Source organism: Pantherophis guttatus, chromosome 16 (genome assembly GCF_059756535.1).
Source record: "Pantherophis guttatus breed Tessera chromosome 16, ASM5975653v1, whole genome shotgun sequence".
Lineage (NCBI taxonomy): Eukaryota > Metazoa > Chordata > Lepidosauria > Squamata > Colubridae > Pantherophis > Pantherophis guttatus.
Genome location: NC_142078.1, coordinates 1,938,644 through 1,964,073, shown reverse-complemented (window position 1 = coordinate 1,964,073; position 25,430 = coordinate 1,938,644). Strand labels below are relative to the sequence as shown.

Below are 25,430 nucleotides of genomic sequence, written 5' to 3'. Positions count from 1 at the left end.
ACTTGCATTTTTACTGTAGTTTTCATTTTTTTATTGTTTGAGATACATGTTAGGATTTTAATGGGTTAATGTTGTAAGGCACCCAGAGTCGTTTCCATGCCAGATGTGTGACAAAGAAATTAAATCAATAAATAATCCCATCTCCCCAAGCAACAGGATGAAAAGGAGAAGCAAAGACTGATCCATGTGGAAAGGACCCCACATTCTCTGGGCCTTCAAAAAGTTTTATTTAGTTCTTGGTTTGTGAATGCTATACCCTGTGCTCGTTCTGGGAAGTCTAGGGAGGGGGTGGGGGGAGGGAGGGGAGGGGAGGGGGGGTTGAGGGGGGAAGGGTGGGGGGGTGAAAATGTTTGTACTTTTTATAAAACTTTTCAATAAAAAAAAAAAAAAGCCTAAGGGCTATTGCTGCTTACGGCTCACGAACGGGTGTCTTGAACTGCACCGAGAAGCCGCGATGGCAGCTGACGCAGCTTGCAGAGCAGCGGTATACAAGTCCTCCGGCGCTAGGGCTATTCTGGGGCTGCCGGCCAAGGAAGGGCGAGCGGAGGAGCGCAGCGGAGAGGCGGAGAGGCGGGCGGAGCGGGGCCGCCCCTGGGCGGAGGGCCGGGAGGGCGTGTGCGGCCGCCCCTTAAGAGGTGCCGAGCGCGGCGGGGCCGCGTCAGGCGCTTCCCGACTCTCGCTCCAGCCGCCGGGCTCCGGGGCCGCTGCGCAGGGGCGCGCTCCGGAGCTTTCGCCCGGCCAGGATGGGCGCCGCCGCGCTGCTGCTGCTGCTGCTGCTGGCGCTGCTGCTGCTGGGGGCGCTGAGTCCGGCGCTGCGCTTCCGCGCCAAGGTGGGCAGCTACTGCGTCCTCTGCGTGGTCGCCTCGGCCCTCACCAGCGTCGCCTGCCTGCTCTGGAACGGCGGCCGCACCGTCCGCAACATGACGTGAGTGCCTCCCCGGCCACGTGCCGCTCGGAGCCGGGCTCGCTCTTCGGCTTCTGCTCGGGCTCCTTCTCTCCAGGAGGGCGGCGCTTCTCCACGCTGCGAAGGGCGGGATCGCCTGGTGGTCTCCCGTCCCGGGATTCTTAACGCCTCACCCAAGGGCTTCGCGGCTGCCGGGACCCTGAAGCCCTGGCCGGCGAAGGGGCTCTTCTTCGGCTTGCTCCGCCGGGTGGGATCGCCTGGTGGTCTCTCGTCCCAGGACTCTTAGGTCCTTCGCTGCAAGTCCCCCGGCTGACCCCCTCAGTGGATGTGCCTGAAAGGAGCCCCTTCTTTGGTGGGAGCTGGCCTGGACTCTGGACATGCTCTTTCGCCTTCCTAAGAATCCTGCTTAAGTTCTGAGCCCCCCCCCCCAAACTGCCTCTCCCCTCTTCCGGCTGTAGAAGTTGTGGTCTCCTGGTCCTTGGAGCACATCTGGGCTCACCCAGGGTGGCCTCCCCTGCTTTGGCCGATGGGTGTCCTGCCCTGGCACCTCTGTAAGAACTTTACCTGTAAGCCCCCCCCCCCCCAATTGCCCCTATGCAGCCCTCCCTGCTTGCCCAGCCTCTTCTGGGCTGCTAATAGTATCTGATGAGTAGCCAGTGGCAGGTATTGTTTGTGGCTCTTCCTAAGATACAAGGCCCACCCTCCCAGGAGGCCACCAATCCCATTATCCAGAAAAGGGGAGGAGAAGTAGATTAAGGTTTACACACCTGGGATTCTGTGAATTAGGAAGTTAACCTGGCTTGCTTCTCCGGACACTGAAGCCGGAACCGCAAGGGCAGCGTTGAGCCCCCAAGGGGAAGGAATTGGGGGGCAGGGCAGAGCAGGCAGACCCCAACGTACACTGCAAGGCAGGATTTGAACTCGGTGTTTCTCAAGCTTTAAAAAGTCTTCGATCCTCACAATTAATTCCCAGAGCTTTTTTAAACCGAGCAATTTAAAGCTGTCAAGGTTGAGAAACTATGTTGTTGTATCTAAATGAAACACTTTCAACAATTCATAACAAATTGTTCTTACTGTTTGAAAACAATGCTTCCCATGTAGCTGATTGTGAAACATTGTAGAAGACTTTTCTGGCTAAGCAGTCGACAACCCATCTTCTCCAGCCAGGAGGTGTTGGACTGTAAACACCATAGTTCCCAGCCAACATGGCTCCTGGGCGTTCTGTGAATTGTAGCTGCCAAGTTGGGAGAAGGCAGAAGTAGCGGAATCTCTTTCAAAAGTCTATAAAATGAATCGGGCTTCAGCTCATTGGTAACAGGTAGCCGCACAAATCCGGCAATAAATCCGAACTAAATAAAGAGATTCAGGATTGGGATTAGGATAGCTGCCCTTGGATTATTGTAATTTGGGCAGCATAGCTAAAACACTGGGTTTTTTTTATTATAAAAAGTTTTTTTTTAATTTTTTGCCCAAACACACATACAAACAAACAATGTATTTTCTCTGAACAGAGCATTTGGCTGATTCACAAATTTAAATAGTGTTTAGTCATTTCAACTAAAGTTACAATTTTCTATACTTCCTTTTTGCCATGATATTTATTCTCATCTATTTTTTAAAAAACCAATATTAGCCTTCGTTCTCGTCTCTAATCTTAACCAAATTCAATTTTTCCCTTCCCATTGTCATCTATTTTTATATCCATCCTCAATTAATTATGTGGTGTTACAATGGTTCATTTCTTATAGGAATAATAAAGTCACTTATTTTATAACATACATGTCCTTTGATAATACAACCCAACATTTTAGTATAAATCAGTTAGTTATATAACTATCTTTTTCTTTGTATATTAATCATAAACCAAATAATTTTCCCCATGTTTCTTTATATAAATTCCAAAAATATGAACATGGATATTCCAATTATTTCCATTTTCATGCAATCCAACTTCTAACAAATCGATTATGTTTACATGATAATAATAAACCAAATAATTTCCCCATATGTTTTTTCAAACCACAACTTAATCATTTCTACTTTCACCACAATATACAATTAAAAATATTTCAATTATTACAGTTTCCCTATTTAAATTTTAAAAATGTTCTAGCTGTTATCGTCTAATCATACAGCTTTCCCTGTATATTGCTCAAAGCCATAACTTAAGTCATTTCTACTTTCACCACCATTTACCATTAAAGGTATTTCAGTTGTTACAGTTTAAACGTTTATATTTCTAAAAACTTATCATTATCTAAGTTCCAAAAATGCAAATAAAAATATTCCAATTATTTTATTTCTTACTATAATTCATTTTTCAATTCTAAGTATATAGAACATATTTCTCTTTCATTTCTTTCTCCCTTTCTCCCTTTTCATTTTTATTTTTGCCTTTTTCTTTCCCCTTTTTTTCTTTTGTGCTTTAAAATCTTGAACCCTCTTATTTTGCCCTAAATTTCCCATTGTTACCCATCCCTTTTCTCCTTTTTCTTATCTCCCCACTGTTTATCCCAGTGTAATCATTCTGTATTTCAAAGTCCTGGACTCTTCTATTTTGCCTGTTGTTTTACACCCTTGTTCTCTTTTATCTTTTCACTGTTAATCCCAGTGTAATCATTTAAATTTTTTATATTTTTTTTCTATTTCACCCTTCTTTCCTTCTTTGTCTCTTTCCACCCTTTCTGTTTTTTCCATTGTTAATCCCAATGTAATCTCTAAAATCTCCTTTTCATTGTTACTATCCACATATTCAATTAATTTTTCATAATTAATCTCGTCTTTATCTTCTTTATTTTCAGTCTCTGTGTCTTGCTTCTCTGTCTTTATTTCCTTGTCGGCTGGAGCATGCTCTATCTCAATTTTTGGGTCCTCAAGTTTTGATTCTCCATGTAACATTGTAATTATTTCTCATATTTCTGTTTTCCATGACAAGTACATCATTTTCATCATTTCTCTAATTTCCTGCACCATTTTATTCTTTCTGGCTTGATATTATTCCAATTTTAAAAGTTTTGTTGTATTCCTTTTTGTTTTTTCAAAAGTCAAGCTGCTTGCAGACAAAGCAATCCTCCCTAAAAGTTCTCACAGCTGTTATCACTAATGCAGTTCAGAATTTTCCAAAACAAAGGTTCCAAATTGCAATTATCTTTTTTCTCCTGAAGATGGCTCTCTACAATCCACAATTCCTATCAGTTGTCTGACAAAGTACCCATTTTGTTTCAATCCATGTTAACAATCTTTACTAGCTTCTTTTTTCTTCTTTTTAACTTTGAAAATACCAAATCAATTTTATAGTCCAGTCCAAATTGAACAATACTTTCCCCCTCTTTCCCCCCTTTTATTTATCTTTTAATTCTACAGCACTTCTGTTGCAGGGCTTATTGTCCAATTTCTCATTTGTTTTTCTTAACATTAAAAAAAAATATTTTCTTTCCAATCCTTTAGCCAATTTTGGGGTTATTTCTTCTAGTTTTTAAAATTTTCCAAATAATCTTATTCAAAAGTCAATTTTCTTTTCAGGTTTTTGTCCCTTTAAATTCTGCTTCACACTTCCTCTTTTCTTCCCCACCCCCATGCCCATTAGCTGCTATTTTTACTCCAGGGTTTCTTCAGGTTTGAAAGGTTTTTTTGTTGTTATTTCGCCTGTGGGTTGGCTGTCACTCACCCGGCTTCAAAACTCTGTTCCAGTCACCGCTCCTGCTCAATTCTTAGCCCGGTTGCCCCAGCTTCTTGATAGCCGCAATGGCTGCCACCCCTGCTGCCTAATTGGAAAGTTTCCTCTGACCTTCGAGGAACTTGCCTGTTCCCCTTGGTCTTCCGAGGTGCCTCTCCTTCTTCCCCATCCCTACAGGACAGTTCCGGTCTGAAGACTCTTTGGCAGCGGTTCGTCAGTACGGGTTTTCGCAGAGCTCATTGGAGCCCACTAATTCCCCGACTGTTTCTCTGTGATGCTTCCGGTCAAATCCAGCTAAAACACTGTTGAGGGGCCCCTGCCTTGAGACCCAGCTGTGCCCCATAGCCCCAAATTTTTTAAAAAAATGATTTGAAAGCAACAAAGAGAGTGTATTACACATTAATGTGGTATTTTTTATGTCCAAACACAGGGAGAAACCTTTATAGGAGTTCACACCAAACTCCATCCCTGCTATTAACCTTTGTCTCTCCCAAACCCGATCTGGGTTCTCGGTGTCTCTGCTTAAGACGAGCAGGACTGGATTCCTTCTGGTTAGGAGGACAGATCAGGAATCCAACCTTTTGCCATTGCATTTTGCCATGGAAGTTGCAAAGTTCTCACATTTTCCCAGTTCTGAGTAAAATCCCTTTTATTGCTTTGCTTCTGGTGCCTTTTTCTGGTTGAAGTGCTGTGATGTTTGCATAAGACGGGCACTTAATTGTGGAAAAGTGAGTCATGGTTTTAATTAAACCGGAGCCTTGGGGATGTCTAGCAAGAAATTGGAAGAATTTTCTAGAATAGAATACAGAATAACAGAGTTGGAAGGGACTGTGTAGGTCATCTAGTCCAAGCAGGAGACCTTACACCATTTCTGACCAATGGCAGTCCAGTCTCTTCTTGAAAGCTTCCAGGGATGAAGCTCCCACAACTGCTGAAGGCAACTTCTGTTCCATTGGTTAATTGTCAGGAAATTTCTCCTTATTTCCAGGTTGAATCTCTCCTTGATCAGTTTCTATTCATTATTCCTTGTCTGGCCTTCAGGTGCTTTGGAAAATAGCTTGACCCCCTTCCTCCTCTCTGTGGCAGCCCCTCAAATATTGGAAGACTGCTATCCTGTCTCTCCTGGTCCTTCTCTTCCCTAGACTAGCCAGGCCCGGTTCCTGCAATTGTTCTTTGTATGTTTTAGTCTCCAGTCCCCGAATCATCCTGGTTGCTCTTCTCTGCACTCTTTCCAGAGTCTCAACATCTTTTTTATAGGGTAGTGACCAAAACTGGATGCAGTATTCTACGTGGGGTCTCACTAAGGCCGTGATGGCGAACCTATGGCATGCGTGCCACAGGTGGCACGCGGAGCCATATTAGTGGGCACGCCAGCTCAGCTCTGGGGCGCATGCGTGCGCCAGCCAGCTGATTTTCGGGTCTTCTGGGCCCATCAGAAGTAGGGAAACAGGCTGTTTCCTGCCTCTGGAGGGCCTGGGGCGGGGTGGGGAAGGCCCGTTTTTCTTTCTTACCTGGCTCCAGATCCTCTCTGTGTATCTGGGAAGGGCGAAAACAGCCTTTCCCACTCCCTTGGAGGCCCTACGGAGGTTGAAAGGGCCCATTTCCCGACTCCCGGTGAGACAGGAAGTGATGTTTTTTCCTGTCCCCAGCCTCCAGAGACTCCTAGAAAGGCTCCTAGAGACTCCTAGAGAGGCTCCTAGAGACACCTAGAGAGGTTCTGGAGGCTGGGGACAGCAAAAAATGTCACTTCCTGTCCCACCGAGAGTTGGGAAATGGGCCCTTTCAGCCTCCATAGGGCCTCCAAGGGAGTGGGAAAGGCTGTTTTCGCCATTCCCAGATGCATAGAAAGGATCTGGAATCAGGTAAGAAAGAAAAATGGGCCTACCAGGCCATCATGTGCCAGGAGCGGGGGTGGGTGGGATTGCGTGCGCATGCGCGTGGGCACGTACATGCGTGACCCTCCCCCCCGCCCCCCCTCTCCTGGCACACAATGGCAAAAAGGTTAGCCATCACTGCACTAAGGCTTTATAGAGTGGTATTAGCACCTCATTTGATCTTGATTGTATCCCTCTGTTAATGCAATGTAGGATTGCATTGGCTTTTTGGGCTGCCGCTGAACACGGCTGACTCATATTTGATTTATGAAGATATTGAAGAGTACTGGGCCTAAGATGGAAACGTGGTAGTCCGCTGCTTCCTTCCTTCCATGTAGATGTAGTACCATTAAGGACTACTCATTTATGGTTTGTCAGCCAGTTACTGACTTATCGTCTGGTGGTGATGCTATCTATGCCACTTTTTTCTAGCTTACCAAGAAGTAGGTTGTGGTCTACTTTGTCGAATGCCTTGTTGAAGTCCAAGTATATTATGTCCACAGTATTTCGCTGGTCTACTAATTTAATCACTTTGTCAAAGAATGAAAAGATTGGTTTGGCATGATCTGTTTTTAACAAACCCTTGCTGGCTTCTAGTTATAGCTTTATTTGTTTCTAGATGTTCGCAGATCTGTATTTTAAATTATTTTTTCCAGTATCTTCCCAGTTGTTAGGGATTGGTCTAGGTTAGGGATTGGTTAGGGACAGGGTGGATTTGATTTAAATCGAGTCGATTTAAATCATGATTTAAATCGCTAGTAAAAAGATTTGATTTAAATCAACTCGATTTAAATCATAATTTTTAAAGAGCAACTGTCATCTCTGCTACTCCTTTGACCCACTGTTGACTCACCAATAGTCCCAGTGTTGCAGAATATACAGCCTCGTGCTACATAACTAAGCTCCATTTCATGCTGAATAAACTAAATTATTTATGTATCTTAAATAGAAAACTATCTTACGATAGATTTTTACCCCAAAAGTTTTTTATTAAAATAAATTCGATAAAAATCAAAAAAATCCAATTTAAATAAAAAAATCCGATTTAAATAAAAAAAAATCCAATTTAAATTTTAAAAAATCCGATTTTTTTGATTTTTTTAAAAAAGTCATTGATTTTTATCCACCCTGGTTAGGGATGTTAGGCTGATTGGTCTGTAATTTCCTGGGTCTGTTTTTTTTTTTCCTTCTTATTTTTTTAATTTATTTATTGGTTCGATTTATATGCCGCCCTTCTCCGGAGACTCAGGATGGGAACCACATCAGCTCTTTTCCAGTCCTCTGGTAGTTCCCCGGTGCTGCAGGATTTTTGAAAGATGTGGTACAGTGGTTTTGAGATGACATCTGCCAGCTCCTTTAGAACTCTGTGATGTAATCCATCGGGTCCCAGTGACTTATGTTCATCAAGATCAGAAAAGGTGTTCTCTTACCATTTTCTTGCATAGTTTAATTTTTCTTTCTAGCCTGTCTTTTACAGTTATGTTTTTGGTAGGTTGGGCTATAGTTTCTTTTTGCGATGGAAAGAATGAGCTAAGCAGCTTGCTACGGGGTTCCTCAAGGAAAGGAATTCTAAAGCTGGTGGCGCAGCAGACTAATAGCCTATTATTAACATTCAGCTGCCTGCAATTACTGCAAGTTCGAATCTCCCCAGGCTCAAGGTTGACTCAGCTTTCCATCCTTTCTAAGGTAGGTTAAATGAGGACCCAGTTTGTGGGGGCAATAAGCTGACTTTGTATAAATATACAAAAGTATGAAGGCTATTGCTTAGCACATTGTAAGCCGCCCTGAGTCTCCGGAGAAGGGCGGCATATAAATCAAATCCACCTCTTGAGGATGATATTGGAGAAGCTTGAAGTAGATTACTGTGAATGAAAGATGAATCTGCCTTGCCATCATGTTTATTTATTTATTGGTTTGATTTATATGCCGCCTTCTCCGGAGACTCAGGGCGGCTTACAATGCGTGAAGCAATAGCCTTCATACCTGTATATACCTGCTTAGTATATACCTGCTTAGTAGGGCTTTCGCCCCCCCCAAGTGGTGTTCTTTTTTATACAAAGTCAGCTTATTGCCCCCACAAACCAGGTCCTCATTTTACCTACCTCGGAAGGATGGAAGGCTGAGTCAACCTTGAGCCTGGTAAGATTTGAACTTGCAGTAATTGCAGGCAGCTGGTGTTACTTAACAGTATTTTAGTCTGCTGCACCACCAAGGCTCTAGATAGTTCTCATTTAGCAGCCACAATTGGGTTTGGTGGCTCTCTAATTAAATGAAGTGATTGTTAAGTGGGACACCTTGTAACAGTGCTGCCATTTCACCCCACTCCCTTGCCCTTGGGAATGCTCTTATCAATCCTGGAATAATTAGCAAGAGGGTAATAACAGTAATTTTGTATTTACATTTATTAAAGAGGGACAGATTACAGGAGAGTACACCTGCAGCCTTGAGTGTGCTCTGCAAACAGCGGACATATTCCTTCTGATGTGCTTGCTTACTCTCTTGTAATCCCTTCCTCTCCAATGTCTCGTCTCTGCTCTGCTTTGCTCTGGGAAAAAGAAAAGTCAGGCAGAGGCAACAGATACTGAATGTAACAGTAATCATGTGACCGAGAGACACTGCAAAGGTAATAAATGCAGTCATTGGTCTTAAAGATTTTTTCCCCTCAGCGCTGTTGTAACGTCAAATGATTGCTGAATGACGCAATTGGTGAGATTCCATGCACTAAAGCAGAAAAAAATGCTTTATAAGTCTCTCTGAGGATCAGGCAACTCAGCTGGGATCATCAGAGAGACTTTTAAAGCATTTTTTTCCTGCAACCTCTTCCGGGGAAGAGGTGGTTTAAAAAATGCTTTGAAAAGCCTCTGACGATCCCAGCTGTGTTGCCTGATCCTCAGAGCCTTTTCAAAGCATTTTTTTGCATTTGCAGAAAAAATGCTTTGAAAAGTTTTCTTTTTTAAAGTTGGCCACGCCCACCCAGTCACATTAGCCCCCTCCACCAAGCCACGCCCACAGAACCGGTAGTAACAAATTTTACATTTCACCCCTGGGGTGGTAGGGCTTATATTACGGGAATCCTGAAAAATCATGCTAAGGCTTATTTTCCAGTTGGGTCTTATTTTCGAGGAAACAGGGTATTTGTGCCTTTTTTGGGGGGTGGCAAACTCAAGGCCACAGCTAACTCTGGGCCAAAGACCTTACTCTGAAAAAGCAGATGGATCAAGATGGAAAGAAAGTCCAGAGACTTTATGTTACACTTGTTTAAGGCCAAGGAAAGCAACTAAGTGTTGCTGCAAACAAGCAGTTTTTCAATTAAATCTCTTAGTTGGAAAAGGGGCTACCAGGCTCCTCTCAAGTTTTAGCTACCTGTAAGGCACTCGTCCTCTGGGCAAGGTGACACTGTTTGCTGCCCAACCTCTTGAAAGGTGTGGCATAAACCGGGACAAAAGTCCTTTATGGCTTCTCTGTGCCAGTCTACACCGCCTCCTCCACCACCTTCCCACCTACGTGACGGTTGGGTGTATAAATCTAGTAGATATGCAATTCCTGGAATGCCTTTAAGTCAGGGCAACAAGTAGAGACAGGAAATCTATGTTGCTCCCACAAGCTCTGTTTTTGCTGGCAGAGGCGTGCAGGTTGGTCCTTCGCTGTTTCCAGGATGGCCCCGTAGGCCAAACCTAAGCACCCTGCGGGCTGGATCCGGCTCCCGAGCCTCTATTTATTTATTTCTTTATTTATTTATTGGTTCAATTTATATGCTGCCCTTCTCCAGAGACTCAGGGCGGCTTACAATGCGTTAAGCAATAGCCTTCATACTTTTGTATATACCTGCTTAGTAGGGCTTTCAGCCCCTCCCCAAGCGGTGTTTTTTCTTATACAAAGTCAGCTTATTGCCCCCACAATCCGGGTCCTCATTTTACCTACCTTCGAAAGGATGGAAGGCTGAGCCAAACTTGAGCCTGGTGAGATTTGAACTTGCAGTAATTGCAGGCAGCTGGTGTTACTTAACAGTGCTTTAGTCTGCTGCACCACCAAGGCCTTGAGTTGTACATCCCTGCCCCACATCATTTCTGACAGATGGCCATCCAGTTTCTTCTTGAAAGCCTCCAGAGATGAAGCTCCCACAACTTCTGAAGGCAATTAATTTTTTCTGTTGGTTGATTGTTCTCACCTTCAGAAAATTTCTCCCCTTGTTTCCATCCATTCTTCCTTGTCTGGCCTTCAGGTGCTTTGGAAAATAGCTTGAGCCCCTCCTCTCTGTGGCAGCCCCTCAAATATTGGAAGATGCTATCCTGTCTCCCCTGGTCCTTCTCTTCACTAGACTAGCAGCTGAAGAGCACCTGTTTTTTCAGGAGGGACTTCTTGTCTCACCTCGAACGCTCTTCCCCCAGGACATGGGGACAAGCTCAACCCATCAGCCTCCATTTACTGACTTTCCCAGAGTCCCTTGAGGTGATGATGATGTTATCCATTCAGTCGTGTCTGACTCTTGGCAATTCTATGGGCCAAGGTCTCTCTCCACATCCCCATGGGGTAGATGCAGTTAAAAAAAAAAACCTGGATCTTTTCCTGCCATGTTTATTTAAGAGGGAAATAGATATTTTAAGCTTTGGAGACTTCTTCTCCCTTTCAGCTCCTGAATTCCCAAAAGGCCCTGTCCTTTGGGGGGAAGTGGTTGCCTCCAGGGGTGGGCTCCAAAATTTTGAGCAAGGGGTTCTCTGCCCAGTTGCTGGGTGGGTGTGGCCATGGTGGCCATGGCTTAGTCAGCCTCCTGCATCACGGAGGGGGGTGGGGGTGGCATTTTTGCCCTCCCCAGGCTCCAGGGGCTTTCCTCGAGCCTCTGGTAGGGCAAAAATGGCCTCCCCAGGTTCCGGAGGCCCTCTGGAGGCCAGAAATGAGGCTGTTTCTGGCCTTCCCGAACTTCCGGTAAGCCTGTTTTTTGCCCTCCTCGAGCCTCCGTGCGTGCCCTGTACTTACATGCATCCAAAAGGAGCTGTGTGGGGACTCCTGGGAGGGGAGGGGCAGGGTGGGCATGGCCAGCCAGGAGTGGGATTTCGGGGTTCTCTGAACTGCACAGATTGCAGTTGCCTTCTTTCAACATGTCTGGCTGATTGTGACATGAATGAGCCAACCCAAAAGGTTGTGTCCTCCCCTCGGATAAACCGTGTTTTGATTATGGAGCTGTACATGCTCTGGAGGTTGGCTCTGAAAACTCGCTGGAAGACAACCAAGGAAGCCAGGGCTTCAAACAGCAAGTTACCCAATCCAGATTGGAAAGTTTACTGTGTCAAAAGAAGAGTCTGTTTTCACAGGGAGGAAAAACATCTCCGTCCTGTTGCAGGAGCCTTCCTGTTTTGCTCGTGGCAGGCTGTGGGAAAGATCTTTGAGAAGGGTGGAGTTATTGAAATATATGTTCTTTTGAAAATGCCATTCAAGTGCTGTTTTAAAAAAATGATGTCTTGGGAAATTAGGCTGGAGGTTTAATGCAGTTCGTTGGGTTTCGGTGGTGGCTCAGTGGCTAAGACGCTGAGTTTGTCGATTGAAAGGTCGGCAGTTCAGCGGTTCAAATCCCTAGTGCCACGTAACGGGGTGAGCTGCCGTTCCTTGTCCCAGCTTCTGCCAACCTAGCAGTTCGAAAGCACGTAAAAAAAATGCAAGGAGAAAAATAGGGACCACCTTTGGTGAGAAGGGAACAGCGTTCTGTGCGCCTTTGGTGTTGAGTCATGCCGGCCACATGACCACGGAGACGTCTTCAGACAGCGCTGGCTCTTCAGCTTTGAAACGGAGATGAGCACCGCCCCCTAGAGCCGGGAACGATTAGCACATATGTGCGAGGGGAACCTTTACCTTTACCTTTAATGTGACTGGGATTTGTAAAGCCTGGTTTATGGCTTGCCGCACTGTGTGAATTTAAATGTTATGGGAAGCTCAGATGGCATCAAAATGTAATTCATGAACCAAAGGTCCCTGGACACAGCTTCTCGCTCCCCACAATGCGCCAACGGCCTGGGGAGAGCTGACCAGAAGTGTGAACTCTTGTTAGTCTGTAGCTCTTGGCCATAAGGCAACCTCGAGTCTTCGGAGAGGGGCGGCATACAAATTGAATTAATAAATAATAAATTGAATTAATAAACCTCGCAGGCAAGATTGATGTCGACGCTGCCCTTTCTGCACCCTTTGCAGAATCTAAGGAAAAGCCAGCTGGCTGCTCTCAGAAGTAAGCCCCAACCATGCCCCCAGATGCAGCGAAGAGAGGCAGGAGGAGCGAAGAGGGAGCTGAGGTGGCACAGTAATTAGAGTGCAGTACTGCAGGCTACTTCAGCTGACTGCTAGCTGCAATTTGGCAGTTCAAATCTCACCAGGCTCAAGGTTGACTCAGCCTTCCATCCTTCCGAGGTGGGTTAAAATGAGGACCCAGATTGTTGGGGGCAAGAGGCTGACTCTGTACACCGCTTAGAGAGGGTTGCAAAGCACTGTGAAGCGGTGTATAAGTCCAAGGGCTATGGCTATCCTCAAGGCTTGTGAATGTGCCCTGTTTGCCCCACACAGAATCCAGAGGGACATTGCTAACAGATGATGGCGTAGGTGGGTCCCCTTAGAGGAAGAGCATGTGACAATGTGGGTAATCCTGGGGGTGTACTTGCTGGCCCCTGGCCTTGGTGTAGCTGTGAAAGAAAGATTCTCACATTAACTTTATTGCTCCTTGTGAGATTCAGCATCAGGCTGGGTGGTTGTTGGCTTGCAGGTATGGCCTTTGCTATGCAGTGTCTGAAAAAGTGCAGAATGGCTGTCCAATATAGGCTGCAGCTTATGAAATAACACCTGGCTTGAGCTATGCGCTGCCGGCGTTTTTATTTCATAATTTGTTGAAAGTGAGTTATATAGCCGCCCATTTTCTAATCAACTCTGGGCGGCTCCCAATCAAAAGTTAAAAGCATATTAAACTCATAGAACTAATTGCATTAGAATATTAAAAATCACAAAGGCGTCGCACCAAATCAATTTTTAAAAAATGTGTAATTACAAAAAGCAAGCTTGATGGAAAGTAAGGAGAGTCGAGGAGGCCTGGCACACTTTGGGCTGCAGAGTAAACAGCTTGCAACCAGGACTGAGGCAGGTACTGCCTTGGAAAAAACATGCTTCCTAGCTCCCATCAATATTTAGGGGAAGGCCCTGGAGCGCGCCCACAGCGTCTGACCTGATAGGAAGGGTAGAAGTCCTTGGGGAAAGGAGGTCCCACCAATAATCTGGGTCTAATCAGGCTTTAAAGGTGTAACTAGTACTCTGACTTGCATTTAGGAAGAACCTGGAAACCAGTGCAGCATTGTACAACAAAACTTTTACTTGTGTAAACCTAGGGGGCTGCCATTGTTGTGTGCAGTGCTCTTCACAGGGTGGTGTTCAAAGGCAGCCCCATGTGAAGCATGTTCCACTACTTCAAATAGGGAGGTAACCAGGGGTGAAATGCTACCGGTTTGGACCGGTTCGCCTGAACCGATAGTAAAAAAATGCTACAGGTTTGTCTGAACTGGTATTTCCGACGATCAGCTGTGTCACGCTATTTATATTCGCTAGAAAACAGGAAATCCTGCTTTCTAGTGAATCTAAATTGTGTGGCACAGCTGTTCCCCCCCAGCGCTATTCTACTTACCAAAAGGCTTCTTAATCCTCCTTTTTCAGTGCTGCGCAGTAGCGCCTGCGGTGCGCATGAGCACAAAACGCATGTTTGGCATGCACTGCACATGCACGTGCAAAGGGAACTGGTAGTGAAGTGAACCGGTAGCAGGCTTTAGAGCATTTCACCCCTGGAGGTGACCAAGGTGTGAGTGACCATGAGCAAGGGCTGTCAGTCCAGGAAAGAGCATCATTGGTGCACTAGGAGAATCTGCAAGGGGATCCTAGAGACCTTCTAGTCCAATACCTGTGCAAAGCCCTTCCCCCAGCCATGGCTGCCACTTGCTCCTTGAGCAGTCCAAGAGAAAATCTCCCATCCCCCCAAGTTCAATCTGGGGAAGTGCAACCCCCATCCAGAATCAAAAACAAAGAGAAAGATTAGCGGGGGACACGATAGCAATATTTGAAGGGCTATTGCAGGAAAGAGTTGATTTATCCCCCCAAAGCAGCGTGAAATCATCAGAGGTTTTTTTTTTTTTACTTTTAAAAGCATTCTTTCTACAACCTCTTCCGCCGAAAAAATGCTTTTAAAAGTAAAAAAAAGCCTCTGATGATCAGTCAACTCAGCTGGGATCGTCAGAGCCTTTTGAAAGCATTTTTTAAGAACCTCTTCACCGAAGAGGTTGTAGAAAAAATGGTTTTAAAAGTAAAAAAAAAAAAATTGGCCACGCCCACCCAGTCACATTACCCTCCCCCCTCCATCTAGCCATGCCCACAGAACCGGTAGTAGCAAATTTTACATTTCACTACTGTCCTGATGGAATTCCTTTCCGTGGGTCCAGATGGGGAAAATCTCATCAGGGAATCGCTTGGGAGGAATTCTGAGGATAAGAGTTGAGAAAGCATCGTTCCAGGTTCAGCCAAGAAGGTGTTGGCATGTTGAGCCATCCATGTGCCCATGGTTATGCCGTTGACTTGTCGATACATGTAACTGCCCAAAGCTGAACTAATTTTGGGTCTGTACTTTGCACAGTTTGATGCCAGTGGATGCGGTGTTGACATTACTGATGATGTTCCTGATAGTTTGAAATCTATGCTTGTGTGGGATGTTGATATACAGCTATTCAACATCCTTGGGAACTAAAATGGGGTTGTTGGGGAGATTGCCTCGCAGGGTTCAGTTTCCTTAGGACCCCTTAGGTCAGTGTTTCTCAACCTTGGCTGCTGGACGATGTGTGGACTTCAACTCCCAGAATTCCCCAGCCAGCAGAGCTGGGAGTTGAAGTCCACACATTCTGGGAATTCTGGGAGTTGAAGTTCACACATCGTCCAGAGGCCAAACACTGCCTTAGGTGGTATCTTGTAGGTAGCTGGGAGTGCTGTTAGCATAAGGCTGAGGCTAGTCATTGTCAGAAGAACGGAACTGAATAGAGACAATGGGACAGTCTCACTTGTGTATTTTGGGATGTAGGTAGAAGATTCAGTCAGAACTGAAGAAGCGTCTTGGATGAGAAGCAAAACGTCTTCAAAGAAAGACAAAAAAGTCCAGTTGCTTCTTGGAAAAAGCACTTTTGGGACAACCTATGCATTTGGTATTTCTGTTGTGGCCCGCCAGAGGCCTGCGTGGATCGTGGCTGATCCTGATGGTGATGAGGCTGGTGCGGTGTCATGTCAGCAGCCTGCACAGCCGGCGCTTGCGTCGGACAGCGAGGAGGCTGAAGAGGATGTGGTGCCAGAGGCAGAGACTCAGCCTGGGCCTTCAGAACCTCCAGAGGCTCCTTCCAGTGGAGAGAGCGAAGTGGAGGAGCCTCTTCTCAATGCTCGGGCACGCAGGGCTGCCAAAAGGCAGGAGTGGCTACTTAGGAGGAGGAGGAGGTCTCCTCGGGAGTAAGGCTTGAGGATAATTGGCCGTTCCCTTAGCCTATTTAAGTCACACGCGGTTAGTAAGTTTCTTGCTGGAAACAACTTGTAATTATCATCAGAGCATTTTTGGAAAAGTCTTATCCTATCTTGTTTTCTGGGCTGGTTGCCAACCTTTGCCGGACTTTGGTTTATTCTTGCTACTTAATAAATTTGATAAGGACCGTTGGTGTGTGTCAATATCCTTGGAAATCCGGAGCTGGGGCAGAACAATTTCTGGTCTAAGTGTTTAGAGTTGCGAGTTGCTTCTCAGCTTCCTTGTCATAATCCGCTTAATGAAAACTGCTGAGATTGTAAGGCACAGAGGCAAACGCCCCACAATCCTGATAGACTGGTTTTCGTCTTTTCCTTGGCTGTAAAACTCCGGAAACGTTTTGTGAGCAGAGAGAGATCGTCACAGAAGGAAGACTTAGATATCCCACTTAGTTGGATTGTAACGGGGCAGCCTGACAGCACTGAACCTTTTAGTGTGAATGCAATACTTCATCCTTTGCTTGGTAAAAATAGCCGTGTATTTGCTCTGGAATTGGGAAGGGGGTGGGACAGGAATGGCAATGACCTCCCTCTTTCGTTATTTCAACCTGAAGCAGTTTTCGCCAATGCAAAGTCCTTCGGCTTTGCTCTTTTGTAAAAGGGCTCGGTAAATTTTGTCCCAAAACAATTTCCAGGCAGTTGCTGATATTAATAAAGGAGAATATTTGTAGCTCAGGGTTGGCATAGAAGCCTAGAAGCATAGCCAGCCGCACAAACAGGCTGAAGAACAGTTTTTATCCGTGGGCTGTCAGACTCCTGAATGCTAGCACAGCGTGTAACATGTTCACACTGTTGCAATAAGACCAATATGATTTATTGGGTTAGGGATTTTCTGTCTTCACTGTGAGTTGTATTGTGTTGGGGGCAGGGGTGAAATGTAAAATTTGTTACAACCAGTTCTGTGGGCGTGGCTTGGTGGTGGTGGTGGGTAATGTGACTAGGTGGGCGTGGCCAACTTTTTTTTTTTTTAAACTTTTCAAAGAATTTTTTCTAATGCTTTGAAAAGCCTCTGCCGATCAGGCAACTCAGCTGGGATCGTCAGAGACTTTTCAAAGCATTTTTTAACCACCTCTTTGGCCAAGAGGTTGCAGAAAAAAATGCTTTGAAAAGCCTCTGACGATCCCAGCTGAACTGCATGATCATCAGAGGCTTTTTTTTTTTTTAACTTTTAAAAGCATTTTTTCGTCGGAAGAGATTGTAGAAAAAATGCTTTTAAAAATAAAAATAAGAAAGCCTCTGATGATCATGCGGCTCAGCTGGGCATGGTGGGGGGGTGCAGGGATTTTTGCTACCTATTCTCTGAACTACCCGCCACCATCGCTACCAGATTGGGTGATCCGGTCCGAACTGGGAGCATTTCACCCCTGGTTTGGGGGGGATGCACTGAGGGAGTTCAACCAATCTCATTGTACATATGTTGTGCACTGACAAAGATTTGACTTGAATTGACATAAGGGGGTCCTTGGTGCTCTCTGAGCTTGCTTGGGGTTTTTTGCAGACATTTCCATTATCCAAACTAGATAACATCAGCACTGATGATGTTACCTAATTTGGGTAATGAAACCCTGCAAGAAAGCCAAGCTCAGAGAGCACCAAGGACCCCCTCAGTTGCTGATACTGTCTAACACAGGAGTCCCCAACCCATGCGCCACAGCCCACTACTGTGCCTTGAGCCATTCGGAACTGGGCTGCGGAAATGATGGGCAAGCATATGCTCCATTTGCATGAGTGGCGTGCCTGCCTGTTGCACAAATGGGGCTGCGTGCACACACGTGTTTCCTCGTTGCCCATGTGGAACCATCCTCTCCCTTCCTCTCCCCGCCAGTCCGCAAAGCCAGAAAGGTTGGGGAACTGTGGTCTAATTGTTTCTCAGCTTCAGCACCTTTATGATAGGTGGACTTCAACTCCCAGAATACCCCACCTAGCACCCTGGGAGTTGAAGTTCCACCCAGGGGTGAAATCCAGCAGGTTCCGACAGGTTCTGGAGAACCGGTAGCGGAAATTTTGAGCAGTTCGGAGAACCAGCAAATACCACCTCAAGCTGGACCCAGAGTTGGGTGGGAATGGAGATTTTGCAGTATCCTTCCCCTGCCATGCCCACCAAGCCACACCCACAGAACTGGTAGTAAAAAAAATGGATTTTACCCCTGGTTCCACCCCTCTTAAATTGTCCTGGTTGAGAAACGTTGGTCTAGATCAGGAGTCTGCAACCTTAAACTCTCAAAGAGCCATTTGAACCCATTTCCCACAGAAAAGAAAACACCGGGAGCCACAAAACCCTTCCCATGACTGACTATTTCCTGTGCGGCCACAAAACTAGCATATGTAGTTGAATTAAACATTCTGTTTTCTTCTGAAACTTTTCTTTTCTTGGATTTATCCATGGTTGGCCTACTGGGGATTGAAAAGCTCAATAAATCGCGTGCCGGCGGGTGTCGCACATTGGCAGTTGTGACGCATATTTTGAGTGACAGGGAGCCGCAGCAGAGGGGTGAAAGAGCCACATGCGGCTCCAGAGCTGCAGGTTGCTGACCCCTGGTCTAGCATTTAGGGCTCTGAATTATTATTATTTTTTTAGGCATTGGTGGATAGTTGTTCCTCCTGCTTTTGTGAGGGGCCCCATTTGAAGATGCTCTAGACAAGAGGGAATTGGGACCTAGGCGCAGTCATCTTGGGGCTGACTAGGTGCAAACTGCTTCCCAAAGACTGGCAACGCCCAAAGGTGAATTAAGCCTTTTGGGCCTTTGTGACTTGGCAGCTTGTTTTTTTTTTTTTTTAACTCAGGAATTTTTTAAAAGTAATTTTATTAAAAATTACAATGATAAAAGCTAATTCGAAGTATAAAAAATTAAAAGAATAGAAAAATAGAAAGTGCAGAAAATTCTTCAGAGCTGTTGGAAGAAATATAACCATCTGGTTCAGTTCCAAGTGGGAAGAAAGACACTGGAAACATGGGAGGTGATTGGAAAGATGGATTATTGATGGACAGGACCACGTGAGTTTGAGGTCCTGGGCAGCTGACCACATGGAGTGGTGAGTGAGGGTTATTTATACTCTCTCTTGGGCCTTGCCCTTGAGCTTCCTGTTCCTGTGGCAAGGACATGTATTCTATGGGTTGCTGTCAGACTCCCATGGGGCCATGTGGGGTCATGTTTGTCTGAATCAAGTTTGATTGAAGCCTGGAGGGTGATGCAATGTCCCCAGGTGATTTTGCAATGCAATGAGCCCTGCTGCTAGATAATCCTATTATGTCTTGGGGGCTCATGTCTTAATCCCATCACCCTGGAGTTGAAGGTCTTTTCTCTTGTAGAGAGGCTGTCCTTAGGTAAAGGTTCCCCTCTCACATATGTGCTAGTCGTTCCCGATTCTAGGGAGCAGTGCTCATCTCCGTTTCAACGCCGAAGAACCAGCGCTGTCCGAAGATGTTTCCGTGGTCATGTGGCCAGCATGACTCAATGCCAAAGGTGCACGAAACGCTGTTACCTTCCCACCAAAGGTGGTCCCTGTATTTCTACTTGTGTTTTTTACGTGCTTTCGAACTGCTAGATTGGCAGAAGCTGGGACAAGTAAACGGGAGCTTACCCCGTTACACGGCACTAGGGATTCGAACTGCCGATTTGCCGACCTTTCGATCGACAAGCTCAGTGTCTTAGCCACTGATCCACCTTGTCCTTCTTAATAGGCACCAAATATCTGCTGGGAGCAGGGAGATGAAGCTTTGAGTTCCTGTCTCCCTTAAGATTTCTATTTCTCTTTTAGGGGAAATAAAATATTCTGCCTTTTTAATATTTCCTAAAATATTTCATTCTTCTAGGAGGGTGAGTGCTAACTTTCTACAGAGTTTTAGCAAGCTTCTTTTGTAAATCCATTATAGGGAAATCTAGGTCATTCTCCTGGTTTGCAAATTCTTTTTAATCCCCTTTAATTATTAAGACATCAGATGGCTTCTTTCTAAGTGCATCATCTTTTTCCATCTCTTGTAGCCTTTCATTTTTAAATCCACTGTCAGATGAGTCTCAATCTGGTCCGGTAAAACTTGTTCCTCTTCCACAATATTTTTTAAACACAGTTGTCTAGAACAGACACTCTTAAAATTAACTTCTGAGTCCATTGCTCAAAACATTATTCAGTATTAAAAAATAATTTTCTTAATTCTGTCTTAGTAAATCAAATTAAGTGCCCTTCCCCTTTAATTGTACATTTTAGTTCCTTCTGGTTCCCTCTTATGTCCAAGCTTCATAGTTTAATCCTATCAGATTTTTTTTAAAAAGAATTCAAAACAAAAGCATTTTCCCACAGGAAGGATTACATTTCTTTTTAGAAAAGGAAATATGTAAATCCATTTGCATCCCTTTGAAGACGCTGACCTTGTTTTGAGTAAAAAGGGGGCTATTGTTTTGTCTCCCAGAACTCTGAACCAATTGGAGAGTATTGCTTGTGGTCTCCTCATAAGGAGCAGCTGTCCGGAGCACTTATGGGTGATCCCAGGTCCTCTCTTTATCCGGAGAGGAATTACAAAAAAACAATTTCCTTGCTGGCTCTTCTTTCCACTGTAGCATTCAACTTTTTTTAAAAGTTTTTTTATTTTTTAGACACACATACAAACATACAATATATTTTCTTTGAACAGAGTATTTGGCCGATTCACAAATTTAGACAGTGTTTAGTCATTTCACTTAAATTTACAATTTCTATATTTCCTTTTTGCCATATTTATTTCGCATCTATTTTTTTAAGAACCAATATTACCCTTCATTCTCATCTCTAAACTTAACCAAATTCAGTTTTTTCCTTCTATTCTATATTTCCTTCTATTCTATATTATAATATAGAACTTCCCATTGTTACCTATTTTTATATCTATCCTCAAATTAATTAGTTATGTAGTGTTACAATTGTTCAATTCTTATAGAAATAATAAACCCACTTATTTTATAACATACATTTCCTTTGATAATACAGATCCAACATTTTAATATAAATCAGTTATATAACTATCTCTTTTTTTCCTTTGTATATTAATCAATATGAACATGAATATTCCAATTATTTCCATGCAATCCAATTTCTTACAAATCAATTAATTATGTTTACATGATAAAAAACCAAATAATTTTCCCCTTATGTTCCTCTAAACCACAACTTAGTCATTTTTGTTTTCATCACAATATACAATTAAAAATATTTCAATCATTACAGTTTCCCTAATTAAATTTCAAAACATAACAGTTCTAGCTGTTATCCTCTAATCCTAAAGCTTTCCCCATATATTACTCAAAGCCACAACTTAATCCTTTCTACTTTCACCATCATATACCGTTAAAGGTATTTCAATTGTTACAGTTTAAACTTATTTATATTTCTAAAAAAAAAAAAAAGTCATTATCTAAATTTCAAAGATACAAATAAAAATATTCCAATTATTCTTCATTTCATTTTTGCAATCATATGATTTCCCATTTATTTCTTACTACAGTTCATATTTCAATTCTAAATATATACAGCATATTTCTCTTTCATTTCTTTTTCACCCTTCCCATTTTTATTTTTGCTTCCCCCACTTTTTTTTTTGTGCTTTAAAATCTTGAACTCTCCTATTTTGCCCTAAATTTCCCATTGTTTCCCATCTCTTTTCTCCTTTTCTTATCTCCCCACTGATTATCCCAATGTAATCATTCTGTATTTCACAGACCTGGACTCTTCTATTTTGCCCTACATTTCCTGTTGTTTTCCATCCTTTTTTATCTTTTCACTGTTAATTCCAGTGTAATCATTTAAGTTTTTTTGTGTTCTTTCTATTCCACTCTTCTTTCCTTCTTTGTCTCTTTCCGCCCTTTCTGTTTTTTCCATTGTTAATCCCAATGTAATATCTAAAAACCTCCTTTTTATTATTATTTTATTTATTTATTTATTTATTTATTTAGTTCAATTTATATGCCGCCTTTCTCCGGGGACCCAGGGCGGCTTACAATGCATTTAAAAAACCATTATAAAAACATTTAAAATTAAAAACGTTAAAACCCATTCACACCATTCATGGCCGGATCTCGTCAGATCGCAAGAGCGAGATCAACAGCTCGAGGCCTGCCGGAAAAGCCAGGTCTTCACCGCTTTCCGGAAGGCCAATAGGGTGGGGATGGTCTGGACCTCAGGAGGTAACTGGTTCCAGAGAGCTGGGGCAGCCACAGAGAAGGCCCTCCTCCGCGGGCCCACCAGCCGGCATTGTTTAGCTGACGGGACCCGGAGGAGACCAACTCTCTGGGATCTTACCGGTCGCTGGGAGCTATGCGGTAGAAGGCGGTCTTGAAGATAACCTGGCCCTGAGCCATGTAGGGCTTTAAAGGTAATAACCAACACCTTGAATTGTGCCCGGAGACCAATAAGGAGCCAGTGCAGCTTGCGGAGAATTGGTGTAATGTGGGTGTATCTAGGTGCACCCACGATAGCTCATGCGGCTGCATTCTGGACCAACTGTAGTCTCCGAACACTCTTCAAGGGTAGCTCCATGTAGAGCGTGTTGCAATAATCTAACCGTGAGGTGACAAGGGCATGAGTGACTGTGAGGAGACCCTCCCGATCCAAGTAGGGTTGCAATTGGTGCACCAGGCGAACTTGTGCAAAGGTCCCCCTAGCCACAGCTGCCAGATGTTGCTCTAATCTTAGCTGTGAGTCTAGGAGGACACCCAAATTGTGAGCCCGTTCTGAGGGGGACAATTTCTCCCCCCCCGGACCAAGGATGGACAGTCAACATAGTCTTTAGGAGGCAATACCCACAGCAACTCAGTCTTGTCTGGGTTAAGTCTGAGTCTGTTGACTCACATCCAGATCCTTACTATCCACATATTCAATTAATTTTCCAAAATTAATCTCATCTTAATCTCTTTATCTTCTTTATTTTCAGTCTCTGTGTCTTGCTTCTCTGTCTTTATTTCCTTGTCGGCTGGAGCATGCTCTATCTCAATTTTTGCGTCCTCAAGTTTCGATTCTCCATGTAACATTGTAATTATTCCTTTTATTTCCGCTTTCCATGACAAGTACACCATTTACATCATTTCTCTAATTTCCTGCGCCATTTCATTTTTTCTGTGTTGATATTGTTCCAGTTTTAAAAGTTTCGTTGTTTTCCTTTTTTTTTTCAAAAGTCAAGCTGCTTGCAGACAAAGCAATCCTCCCTAAAAGTTCTCACGACTTGTATCACTAATGCAGTTCAAAATTTTCCAAAACAAAGGTTCCAAATTGCAATGTTTGGAGATCTTCAATTTTTTTTGAAGATAATAATAATAATAATAATAATAATAATAATTTTATTTCTATACCGCCCTTCTCCCGAAGGACTCAGGGCGGTGTACAGCCTGTTTAAAAACACAAAGAAAACAACAATATAAAATTTAAAATAATTAAATAAAGTGGCTCAGATTTAAAACCCCAATAAATTTAAATATCCCAATTTAAAAACTATTGTGTTGTTAGTCCGGCCTGGCGGAACAACAGGGTCTTCAGTGCGCAGCGAAACGCCCGGAGGTCGGAGATCTTACGAATTTCCGGGGGTAGTTCGTTCCACAGGGCTGGGGCTCCCACAGAGAAGGCCCTCCCTCTGGGCGTCGCCAGTCGACATAACTTGGTTGACGGCACCCTGAGGAGACCCTCCCTGTGGGAACGGACTGGTCGGTGGGAGGCTATTGGTGGCAGAAGACGGTCTCGGAGGTACCCTGGTCCTATGACATGGAGTGCTTTAAAGGTGGTAACTAACACCTTGAATCGCACCCGGAAGACCACTGGGAGCCAGTGCAGCTCGCGCAGGAGGGGTGTCACATGGGCACAACGAGTTGCGCCCATAACCACCCGCGCGGCTGCATTCTGGACCAGTTGGAGCCTCCGAGTGCTCTTCAAGGGGAGCCCCATGTAGAGAGCATTACAATAGTCCAACCGGGAAGTAACAAGGGCATGAGTGACCGTGCGTAGGGCGTCCCGATCCAGAAAGGGCTGCAACTGGTGAATCAGGCGAACCTGATAAAAGGCCCCCCTGGCCACGGCCGTCATATGCTCTTCTAAGGACAGCCGTGCATCCAGAAGGACACCCAGATTGCGAGCCCTCTCTGTGGGGGGCAGAGATTCACCCCCAATAGTCAGCGATGGCACCTGCTGACTATATCGGGGCGCCGGAAGCCACAGCCACTCGGTCTTGGAGGGGTTGAGTCTGAGCAAGTTCTTCCCCATCCAGACCCGCACGGCCTCCAGGCAGCGAGACATCACATCAAGGGCATCGTTGGGGTGGTCTGGGGTGGAGATGTACAGCTGAGTATCATCAGCGTACAGATGGCACTTCACCCCAAAACCACGGATGATCTCACCCAGCGGCTTCACATAAATATTGAACAGGAGGGGCGAGAGGACTGACCCTTGCGGCACCCCCCATGTGAGACGCCTCGAGGTCGACCTCTGTCCCCCTGCCAACACAAACTGCGAGCGGTCGGAGAGGAAGGAGGAGAACCACCGCAAAACGGTGCCCCCTATTCCTAACCCCCTCAACCGCTGCAGCATGATACCATGGTCGATGGTATCAAAAGCCGCTGAGAGATCTAATAGGACTAGGACAGAGGAGCAACCCCTGTCCTGAGCCCTCCAGAGATCATCCACCAACGCGACCAATGCCGTTTCTGTGCTGTACCCCCGCCTGAAGCCCGACTGGTACGGGTCTAGATAGATAGCTTCATCCAGGTGTCGGGAAAGTTGTCGTGCCACCACGCTCTCAACAACCTTCGCCACAAAACGAAGGTTGGAGACTGGACAATAGTTAGCTAATTCAGCCGGGTCCAGGGAAGGCTTCTTGAGGAGGGGCCTCACCACCGCCTCTTTCAAGGCGGCAGGAAAGTCACCCTCACTCAGAGAAGCACCTATAATCCCCTGGAGCCAGCCTCGTGTAACCTCCCGGGAGGTTACAATCCTCTCTCTACAATCCACAATTCCTCTTAATTGTCTGAAGTATACATTTTGTATCAATCCATATTAACAATCTTTACTAGCTTCTTTTTTCTTCTTTTTAACTTTGAAAATACCAAATCAATTTTATAGTCCAGTCCAAATTAAACAATACTTTTCCCCTCTTTTTTTTCTTTTATTTATCTTTTAGTTATACAGCACTTCTGTTGCAGGGCTTATTGTCCAATTTCTGTTTTGTTTTTCTTAACATTAAAAAAAAAGGATCTATTTATTTTCTTTCCAATCCTTTAGCCAATTTTGGGGTTACTTCTTCTAATTTTTAAAATTTTTCCAGATAGTTTTATTCAAAAGTCAATTTTCTTTTCGGGTTTTTTGCCCCTTTAAATTCAGCTTACATCTTTTCTTCCCCCTTAGCCGCTAATTTTATGATGGGGGTTTTTCAGGTTTAAAATTTCTTTGTTATTATTTCGCC

The 25,430-nt window shown here is 44.6% G+C and overlaps 1 protein-coding gene across 1 annotated transcript in view; it reads left to right on the top strand.

The window, feature by feature from the left end:
• Nucleotides 1-608: 608 nt before the first annotated feature.
• AGPAT2 (1-acylglycerol-3-phosphate O-acyltransferase 2) overlaps nucleotides 609-25,430 on the top strand; it is a 52,372-nt gene continuing 27,550 nt past the window's right edge. The window contains exon 1 of the mRNA XM_034427159.3: nucleotides 609-925. Coding sequence (XP_034283050.1) covers nucleotides 744-925 — 182 coding nt within the window. The 5' untranslated portion in view covers nucleotides 609-743. The remainder of the gene's footprint in view (nucleotides 926-25,430) is intronic.